This window comes from Phallusia mammillata, chromosome 4, assembly GCF_965637545.1.
Source record: "Phallusia mammillata chromosome 4, kaPhaMamm4.hap1.1, whole genome shotgun sequence".
Taxonomy (NCBI): domain Eukaryota; kingdom Metazoa; phylum Chordata; class Ascidiacea; order Phlebobranchia; family Ascidiidae; genus Phallusia; species Phallusia mammillata.
This window is the reverse complement of record NC_137255.1, coordinates 11166497-11178061: the sequence shown is the minus strand read 5'-3', so window position 1 is coordinate 11178061 and position 11565 is coordinate 11166497. Positions and strand designations below refer to the sequence as shown.

The 11565-nt window shown below is 37.0% G+C and overlaps 1 protein-coding gene across 1 annotated transcript; it reads left to right on the top strand.

The window, feature by feature from the left end:
- Positions 1 to 3760: 3760 nt before the first annotated feature.
- On the top strand, positions 3761 to 10996 carry LOC145222415 (vacuolar fusion protein CCZ1 homolog). Its single transcript, XM_080088527.1, has one exon. It carries the CDS (start codon positions 5379 to 5381, stop codon positions 6666 to 6668), a length of 1290 nt encoding a protein of 429 aa, XP_079944653.1. The 5' UTR covers positions 3761 to 5378; the 3' UTR covers positions 6669 to 10996.
- Positions 10997 to 11565: the final 569 nt, after the last annotated feature.

Below are 11565 nucleotides of genomic sequence, written 5' to 3'. Positions count from 1 at the left end.
TTCTGTATTTAACGCGTACACACACTGCAAAACGAAACAGTTCGTTAACCTGCGCGCCGCAAGTTTAGCCTACCTCTTTACGTTTCATGGTATAGACGCGATTGCAGCTAACTACTAGAAATTTTCTCCGTTGGTACATTAATTTCATAGTAGCCTATATGTATATTTTTTTCTTAAATTCCTGACTTTTAAGTAGCCTACATTTTAACATTTCTCCCTGACGCAGATCTAAACACTAAATTCCCTGACATGTCAGGGAAAATCCTGACGTATGGCAACCCTAGTTTAGTATCGGTAATAAATCTTTCTGTTTGTGTCACTATTTGCCCATATCTGTTAGATACGGCTGTTCCGTTAATAACCGTACCCATCACCACGTTTATCAACGTATAATCTGTACATGTATACAAGTTTTGAATCCCCAAAAAATTTAAAAGTTTGAATGTCGAAATAATAACTGCATAAAATTTAAATGTAAGCCGCCCTTGATTGTGAGCCGTCCTCGATTGTAAGCCGCACAAACGGTAGATAAAAAAACAATATAAGCCCCAGCTTATAACCGAGTAAATACGGTAATTAAGGTATCTTAATAAAATAATCTAACTACAAAACTTAGTTCCTATTGTAAAATTTCTAAAACTTCCCGACTCAGGTTCCTTTCACTTGTCAAAATTTAGCTAAATGTGGACCTGACGTAATCGAGTTACGTTGTTAGTAGCTCTACCGATGTGAATAGGCTAACTGCTGCCATTCGAGAGGTCCTAGAAACTAGTGATGTATCGAATTAGCTAAATTTCGGTTCGGCCGAAACCGATTTTTCCGCAATTTTGCCGAAAAAATTCGGCCGAATATACCGAATCATTCATGACGTCACGCGCTCTCGTAGGGTACGCGTTTGACATGAAAACACAAGTTTATTTACCAGGCAATTAGTGCAAATGATTGTGTTTCGTCCTGTTTTCACTTCTGTGGGGTTTAAAGCTGCCTCAAGTATGATTGCAAACCTGCCAATGAAGTACTGATTTTTTGTCTACAGTAGAAAAAACGAGAATGTGTTAAAAAATTACGCGATTTTCGTTATGGTTAAGTTTGAAAGATTGTGTGGGTAGGCTACTGATCCGTAGGCTACTGATCAGAAAAGTCACGTTTAACGCTTTAAATGTGTGTTCGTAAAAGATTCGGTTTCGGCCGAATCTTTGCAAAAATGGCCGATTCGGCCGAATAAATTCAGCAAAGCGAATATTCGGTACATCTCTACTAGAAACCAACCACCCGTGCTAGGGAAAAAAGGTGGGGTTCAGTTTTTAAATTAGTAGTTGAGATAGGGTTAATTAGGATTTAAACTAAGGGTAGCAAGTTTTTCACTTAGTTTTAATGTTAACATAAACCTCACCCCAACCCAAATGGCACTGTTCCTCTTCGTTTCGGCGAAATGACAATATTAGCCTATATTTCGAAAATGACAACTGCATGATCTCTATCAGTACAAATAGTTTCATGTTTAAAAAAATAGCTACTATAGCTATATATACCCACTACTTTTACTCCAATAGCATTAATCACAATCAACTTTCACCGATATCTTAAAAACACACAAACTTGTTCGATAAAACGGACGACCCACTGTGGGGTCGCCGAAACTTTTTCTTTTTTCAATTTATTACCAAAAAAGGATATGTTTTTGGTCTAGTTCGCAACCGTTGCTCATGTTTCGCAGTACAGCTGAAGCTTGGTACCTCGTGTCATAATCTAAGCATTCGTTTTGCTTGCAAAAACAATCATATGTGTATCAGTCGGTCCGCGGTGCCTTAGCGGTCCGCCACGCGATTTAGAGGGGCCGCGAGAAGCTTTAAGTATTTTTACAATCTTATGTAATTAGAGATCTTACGAGTGTATCAGCAAAAGTTAGATAGACTATAACAAGTTTTCTATGACCAGTGGTTCTTTACTTCATTTTCAAATAACATAGGCGATTGTTCGAGCACTATGTTTATATTGTTTTAGTCTTGTTTGTGACGTAATAAATTGACTCTCAAACATTCTCACGCAAAGTGATTTTACGAAACTAAACTAAATTCATTCTGTATGTTGTTGTGGGAATGCTTTCGAAAATAATAAATTAACTTTTAGTTTGGTAACTAGACAGTTTTCTTTTGCAAAGATATTTTAAATTTTCTGAATGTATGGCCCAAATCGCGAGTGTTCGAAAAAAATGCGAAGGGACCGTTACGGCAAAAAATTAAAAAAGTTTGAGAACCGCTGGTGTAGATCAATGGGATGCAGCCTTTAGTAAATCAGTTAATAGGATACAGAACAAATAAAATGGTGAAAGCCACCTTTCTAGTTTGTTACTTTGTTTAGCATTACACCAGCAGTCGAATGACGAGTTTGTTTAATATGCAACCTGGTGGACGAAAACGTTTTTGCAGTATTTTCTGTTCAGTGAGTTATTTGTCATTTAATGTAGCGTTTCGTCATAGCGCCGTTCTTCATTCTTTTTCTTTTGTTTCGTGCGTCAGGAAACTTATTAATTATGTAGCCTATCCAACAAATTGGGTCTGTCAATTCGAACTAAAATCGTACCACGTTTTTGTGTGATGTTTTGCGACGTTCGGTTAAAACAATTTTTATTTTTTCGATTATTTATTTAAATTTGCATGCATTTACAGTGCATATATGTGACAAAAAGTGTGTGAAAACTGTACAATTGCACAAAATCCAACACCCTTGATTTTTCTAAAACGTTTTTGCTTAGGCTATTCGGAAAATAATTCAACAACTTTTTTTTATCTTTGCTGCTCCTTCTTTAGGGCCAAGTAAGGAATTGTGAAAAAAAGTAGAAATCAATTTTCATTGTAGTTGAATTTTAGAAAACTGTTTTGAATACATTGGTATAAAAATATTAGCATAAAATTTTTAGCTCACAGGCCCCTTGTAGTCAAAAACAATAAAGTTACCTTGCAGCTGATTACAAAAGTACAAAAAAGAGAGGCATAAATGACTGAATGATTTGTTGATAATGCTATCTACACTAGAATAAACAGACAGATAGGATAAAACTGAACATAACTGAAGAAAAACAAACTTAATAGGAAAGATGTAGCCTAAGATTTTGCAACATCATGGTTTTGCCTCAATTAAACGAGCCCAGCTTGTCGGGAAATGGGTCAGAACCGCTTGCAATTAGTGTTATGTTCGTTGACCATGGTTATGTTCGTTTTTTTTTGACAATGAAGCTTTACACGAGTAGCTGGCAATTTGAAACTGTTTTCAAGAAATTTTAAAATAAAAAGTTCCACTATCGTTTTTTTAGCATGCGCACCTGATTGTGCCTCATCTACCATATGGGCCGTCACAAAGGTTTTTACAAAAAGCGCATTTCTAAAAGCGACCACCCACGTTTTCTCACATTTTACCGTGTTTTACGTGGTAGAGCTACTAACACCATACGTTTCTCCTGATCCAAAAGTGCTTAATTTTCGATAGGTGACGTAAAGAGCTGAATTATTTATTTAGCGGCTATAAATGGGTTGGGCTGGGAAATATTTACATAAAATTTTTACATTAGTAACTAATTTTTTGGGTTAGTTTTATTGAATTTTAAGTGCTAACACCTTACCCCAACCCTAATAGCCCTAACCGTTAGCATTTTTTGAGATATACCGTTTTAAATGAAAAAAGTGCTCTTTGCGCCACCTGTCGAAAATTAAGCACTTTTGGATCAGGAGAAACGTATGGTGTTAGTAGCTCTACCGTTTTACGTCCGTAGCATTTGGTGGCCCAATGTATGTGCGTCCTGCTTAATATAGCCTATCGTTCCATCTAAATTATATCTGCGTGATCAAAATTACCATATCTGCGTGGTAATTTTGATCAGGGTTACCATATCTGCGTGATCAAAATTTCGGACGGTTTAAATAAATATGTTTGGCGGCGCCAAAATTGCGTTAAAATGCATGATATGATATGTTGTCACACGTGATTGTAGCCTACGTTACCATCCTAAACGGTGCCATTTTAAAAAAAAATCTACCATCACAGAGATAAAAAGCGCAGTTTTGTTTCTAAAAAGCATCGCATACTTGACGAACATACTTTAAATTTAATTTTGTTTGTGCATTGTGTTGAAATGACGCTATATTCAGATAAATGTGAAACCCACCCTGACAACTTTAAAAAGTAATCATCTTCTTTTTTTTTATCAGCATAAATAACTTTAGTGTTGTCTCTGGTATCAACAAAATCGGGGGATTTTTTTAGCGAATGCTCATTACGTCACCTATTGGTAGTCGGTACTTGCAAACTCGAGTTCATTTTTGTGTGTGTTATTTGTTAATAATACTAGATTTTCAAACCGTTGTTGTGTGCTAGATCTGCTGCCTGCATTTTTGTTACCGAATGCAAACATGCATTTGTTTAGGATAAAATTACAATGGCGACTCAGTTATATTTTTTTTATTTTTTTTCATGTTTGAATGAAAAACTGTTTGTATGTTACAGCCAGGGAGTCGAACCGGAACTGAACCCGAACCCTCGAACCGGTTTGAGCGGTTAATTTCATTAAACCCGAACCGAACCCGAACCGATAATTACGATGTTCTAAAAACCCGAACCGGAGTTGAACCCTATATTTTGTTTGGCGTTGGACCCGAACCGGAACTGAACCAGTAAAAAATGCAGTCTGTTTTATATTCTGTGATTTTTTTCTAAACAGCGCACTGCAGAATACGCGAGATAACACTTATAGAGCGTGTCAAAAATAACAGTGCACGGTTAAAAATCTTGTGGGGTTTGATAAGGCCAGGAAGATGATAGGTAGAATTAAATTGAAACGAATGAAAATTTGAACCGGTTTAAAAACCGCAAACCGGTTCGGACCGGATAGTTTGCCCAAACCGGAACAAAACCCGAACCCGAAAATATTCATTTTTAAAAACCTGAACCGAACCCTTAAAAACAAAACGAAGTGAACCCGAACCGAACCTGAACCCGTATGAGAAGCGGTTCGACTCCCTGGTTACAGCAACTAAACACCTGTTTGTATGTTAACTGTATAGTCCAGCGGTCAGGAACAAAAATAAAAGTTAGTAAATCAGTTGATGATGCACTGCATTTGACAGAAGATTTTTGGTCATAAGCAACATCTTTCTCTTTAAATATGTTTTTTCTAGAGTTATGTTTCACTTTGAACGACCTGTTTGCTTATTTTAGTTTAGAGTTGGATTATCAATAAACTATTCAGTCATTTTATGCCACTCATTTTGTACTTTTGTAACTAGCTGCAATGCAACCTTATGTTTTTGACAATAGGGTTTCTGTTAGCTAAAAATTTCATGCTGATTATGCATTCCAAAACGGTTTTCTGAAACTCAGCAACAATGGAAATTGATTCCTACTTTATTTACAATTCCTTACTTGGTCCAAAAGAAGGAGAAGAGATAAAAAAGTTGTTGTTTTATTTTCCGAAAGAGCAAAAACTTTTTAGAAAAATCAATGATGTTGGGTTGTGTGAAGCAATTGTGCAGTTTTCAAACACATTTTTGTCACATGGGCACTGTAAATATATGCAAACAAATGATCGAATCTATCTGTTTCACGAACCAGAGCCCTCTTTCTGGATTGTGTTAAGCATGCGCAAACCTTCAGGAAATGAATTTGGAGGCATTAAAGATGAGGCATTACTTTCAACGTATCAGTTTATTTTAGAAGAATCCTATGAAAGATTTTGTTTGTGGCACAACACCTTTGCTGCTCTTTTGGAAGCTTTTGGTACAGCCATACTGATAAGCAAGTGCAAGTTTTTCTTTGAAGAATTTCTTGAGCAGTTTGGACGCACACCAAAACTTGAAAAAAATTTGTTTGGTGGGTTTCAATATTTTAGTCAGGACAAAAGTTCTATTCTGAATTTTAGGTCATTGCTGAGCAGGGTTCAAGAAACATTTCCAGAAGTGTTATCAGTGACATTTTTCCACAATGGTCAATTAATTTTGACAGACCTATCGGATGGTCCCTGTAGTGTGCTTTCAAAGGCTTTTCATTCTCAACTAAATCCTACAAATTCGTCAAGAAGTAAATTCAATAAAAAAAAAGTTGTTCGAAAACTGAAGTATGGAAGTATTTATGTTCATCTTAAAAGTGTACATTTCCCTGCATTGTTTGGTGAATGTCAAGTTTGTATATATTGTGTGTCAAATTTTACTATTATATTTTTAATTTCTTGCGGCATTGAAGCAGATGATTATTTTTCAAAAATTGATATGGTTGTTGGAGCCCAATTGACATCATTGGTATCTTCTGTTTTGTCAATAACTGAGAGCAAAAAGTCTTTGCCTGAATTAAATTTAAAATTTTTATATTCGAACAAGCTAAACAAGTCATTGGTGGCATCGAATTGTGGTAATTTAAATGACGTTGCGATTGAAACACTTACAATTCCTAATGATGTACTACAAAAAATGTATGTTATGCATGAATTTATTTTAAATCACCGAAAGCATGACTATGAAATAATGGAAAAGGTGCAAGCTGACTGTTGGTTGTCGCTTAAGGTCTTGCATGGCAAGGAGTTGTACGTTGTCATTCATCATAAAAATGCAAATCTAATATGTGTAAATGATGACATAAAAAAGCTTTCATTTCAGTTTGATAACATATCTTTTGCTGATTAACATGTTATTTGTGCAAATATCCATTGTATGTTTTTACACAGCTTAATAACAAATTCATTTGGGTGGCGTGACCATATTTTCTTTCCATCAATGCACTATAGTGTAATTAAAATATTTTTGTAATTACTAACATATTTTTCATGATTAGTAGATTTCGTATCCTTGGTTTGTTTTCTGCATTGACACAAGTTTATTTTCAACAAACACAGCATTATTTCACAGAAATCTTTCAAATATTTTTCCTTTGTCTTTTTGTACAATTAGGGTACCCTCGGAACTTACTGCACATGTCCACAATTATGGAATAAAATTGGTAGTGTTCGAAAACAGTCGTTAAAAACACTCCCAATGCCTAGAATTTGAAAGTTAAATAGTTCAAAAAAATTGGGAAACACAACCAATTGCGTGATTTCTACGTTTCTAGTACTGGTAAAGATAAATAACTAGGCAACGGCGGAAATATGCTTTGTAAAAGCATGCTTGCAAGCTTTGTTTTAAGTTGTTGAATGTTCAAAGTAACCATCGATCTGATGCAATGACTTGGAGATGGTATATTTAAGAGAGGATGTCGTCGCCAACGATATGTTAGGGCGACTATAGCTCCCTGTTGAAAAGGATTATACGTCGACCAAATTCCCATGAACCATGTGAAAAAGTTTTTTTGTTTTAATTTTACGGAATTCGATCCCGAGATTCTTCCGAGGACACATCCCGCTAAAGTGTTTTATTGTCTGTTTATATCAGGGGTGGCCAAACTGCGGCTCCCGAGCCGCACGCGGCTCTTTAATGTTGCACACGCGTTTACCCATCTTGCCGAGTTGTTTAACCTGATTATAAAACAATGCATTCTACCACGTATTAACAATAGACTGACTGTTTGTAATAACCAATGTACATTCCGAAAAGAAAATTATTGTACAGAAGCGTGCTAACCTGTGCATTGTAGTCAAATATATTGTCAGATTGAAGCTGTAAGTCAGGGCTGACGTAAAAGCACGGTGCATTTAAAATATACAGGATCACTTGGGTCGCTTGGTGCAACTTTTTATCACTTGGTGCATGTTTATATCTGTCACAAATATTATAGACCGACTCATGACAATACCCAGCGACCTAATTACCACGGATCATGTGCAATGTCGGTTTGTCTAGAACAGAGGTTCTTAAACTTTTGCGGACGTACCCCACTTGACACTATTTATTTAATCTCACGCCCCCCTTAATAAATATTAGCACTGATGATGTTTGTCTTGTTTTTCGGAAACAACATACATCGTAGGTCCGCTTTAAGCTACTGTCATGTTATAGTTCCGAACGTTGGAAAAAGTCACTTCAACACTGATAAGTTGCGAAAAAGAAGGCTTTTGCGCGCACAGAGTCACGTTGCCTATTCTTGTAAACTACGCATATGTCGCCCAGAAATTGTTGATGCACTAAAAGTCAAGGCAATCTCTGATGCGAATTTAAGAATAAATAAAAAACGTAGCCTACCGCCGACTATATAGCACAGGGGTCATCAAACTACGGCCCGCGAGGTCATTTCATCCGTCTCGTATTGATAACTTTGTTACATTCACAAATTAATCTACTCCATATGAAAGTTTACTGTCACGACATGTAGAATTAATATTACCGTACCTACTTTCATGGGATTGCAACGCCCAGGATTGACCAAAGCTAGTTTTGTCATGTCACAGACAAGACATAAAGTGTTAATTCTGCGCGAACAATTGCCATTTCACAGTAATGAAGAGTTTACTTTTATTTCCAAACAATAAGTTCGAAATCAGCGCCGACATATTTCTTTTGCACAAAACCCTTCACGCCCCCCAGTTTGAGAACCCCTGGTCTAGAATCTATCGTTGCAGGCGCTATTGTATTGTTATTGTTCTAGTGTGCCAGTTTTATCGCGTCGACGTTGCAGTGTTCATTGTTTATCTGTAGGAAATGATCACGGCAAGTTAGCCCCTTTTTCCGCGATCGTTGTAATGCAAGATATAAAAGAGCCCCCATCTAACGATATATAAAAAAAATAAGATAGAATAAAGAGATAACTGCGAAGTAGTGCTGGATTGTTGTTTTTGTTTTTTTTACGTGTGGTTGCACGTGAATAAATGTAAAAGAAAAGGTTTGCTGCCGATCAGAGTACACGTGGGTTAGATGTTAAGGAACTTCCGATAGTCAGTCCCAAACTTTTGCCTACCCGTGAAAACGGGAACGTGACAATATTCTTTGTTGCACCTTGATGTAGCATGGTGCACATTCATATCGCTTGGTTCACCCTTATATTGCATGATGCACCTTTATGTCGCTTGGTGCACATGTATGTCGCTTGGTGCACGTATATTCCACTTGGTGCACCTTTATTTTGGCCGGCGCAACTTTATATCGCTCGGTGCAGCTTTGTTTTGCTTGGTGCACCTGTACAATGCTACGCGCACCTTTACCTAGCGATATAAAGGTACGCCAAGTGGCATAAAGGTGCACCAAGCGATACAAGGGTGAACCAAGTGATATACATGTGCACCAAGCGATATAAACGTTCGCCAAGCAATAAAAGTTTGAACCAAGCGGTATAAATGTGCACCAAGCGATATAAATGTGAACCAATCGATATAAATGTGCACCAAGCGATATAAATGTGAACCAAGCAATATAAAGGTACGCCAAGCGGCATAAAGGTACATCAAGCGATATAAGGGTGAACCAAGTGATGTAAATGTGCACCAAGCGATATAAACGTTCACCAAGCAAAAAAAGGTTAAACCAAGCGATATAAATGTGCACCGCAAGCGATATAAATGTGAGCCAAGCGATATAAAGGTGCACCAAGCTGTGTTAATACTGTACCAAGCGATCCTATATATTTTATATGCGGCTCTTTTGAAACTAGGTTTTGTGATATGCGGCACGAGCATGAAGCAGGTCTAGCCACCCCTGATATATATGGATCAGGCGCCCCTGGACCATTCTATTTCCTGTCCCCCAAAAAACAAGATTTATTATATTTTACAACTTAAATGAGGAAAGTAAAATACAAGGCAAGAGAATATCTAAGTAATTTATATACGAGACAATCTAAGCTTTAGTATCATATAATAAACAAAACTGCGCTTTTTGTCTCAGTGATAGTAATGCTATTTTGCCAAAATTAACCTTTCAAGACGCAAAAAAGCCTTTAATTTTTGCTAGTAAGCTGTGTTAAATGAAAGTAGTTATCATGCATCATAAATAGCTATCACAGCAGACAACTGTTATAGTTAAAACGTAAACTTTTAGTCCGCCAGGAAATAGGAAAGAACTATCCACTAAAGGTTAGGCTACAAGAGTGTTTTTAAAATTTATTTCCTGACACTGATTTTACGCCCCAATTCCGGACGTCTGGTGAGTTCCATTAAATCAGATTGTAAAAAGTTCACCAAAAGGGACCGCGGGACCGAGTTTGAAAACCAAGGTTATACACATTGTCCCTGCGTGCTACCCATGCTTAGAAGAAGTATTTTTAATCAGACAACTGTTACGTTCTAAATCTAAAAATGTAGCACAACGAAGAGCTCAGCACACTAGCATATAAATGCGCAAAAAACTGCTTTCCATCAGCTGATTAATGCGAGGCAAAACGTTATTTTACGCAATATTTGGTAAATCATGTTTTAGCTTTGACGTTGTACAAAGAGAATTTAATACATCCAGTGCGCTTTTTGCGCATAATTGTTGTTGTTTTGCAGTTATGGCGAAACAATTCAAGACACAACATTTTGTTTACAAAACGTTAATAGCGTCAAAATTTTGCACCAGCATAGCAAGTGATACCCGTATGATAATACAAGTCGCTACGGACGTAATCGTACACGAACGGAAAATACTGAGATATTAGATCTATACCAAGTGATCAGGAGGTGTTGCGGCTTTGAATCACATCGGGGTCACTACTTAAGGTGACAATGCACTATATCCGCAAATGGAGTTCAAAATTTGTTAAAATTCAGCTCCGTATTTTACGTTATAGAAGTCATAGACTACGTTAACTTACAGTTTACACAAGCTAATCAGTCGACATAACAGGTACAGAGACAAACACTAGACCGAGACCACGCGACAGTTCAAGCATAGACGTGCCGAACATCTACCGGTTGTTGTGCAACAAGTTGCTGCACAGTCTTGGTGCTCACGAATTAACTTCTTATGGTTTATTTTGATCCAAACTCCACGGTGTTAAAACAAAACTTAAAAAAATAAATTAAATAATGTTTTTGTCTCTGTGTTTTCTATTTTGCACGCATGGCTACACACATACTTAAAAACAAATATAATATGCGTGGATTGCGTGCGTAGATAAGTGTTAAGTGAGTAGTTTAAGTTGCGTTACAGGTAAAACGTTTCAGGTTTTGGTAAGAACCACACACGTGTTAACAAATAGTTTAGGAGTGTGCAAGCTTTACCACTGATTGGACAAATACAATTAGCATGATCATCCCAGTTGGAACGTTTTTTAGTTGGGACTTGCAAGCTCCCATGGGAGCGTACTAAAATCACAAGCAAAGTAGAGTACCGACTGCCGTGTCTATAATAGAGTACGACTATGCGTAACGCAGATTCTGATACAGATTTATTTAAGAGACAGTTTATAAGAGATTTAAAGGGAGGGATTTGATCTCATAAAATTTTGTGAGACGGTTCTTCAGTTTCTTTGTGAACCAGCTGAATCCCACCACTGGCGAAACTACACATGGAATTAATGCGTAACGGGGACGCTGATTTACAGTAGGCGCACAACTTAATACAAAGGGAAACAGCGACTTGTCGGGCACAGTGATGTTCTCAAAATAAAAAACATGATTTGTTGTTAGCACTGCATCCATATAGTGTATAGCGGACCAAACTTTATTTCAAACAC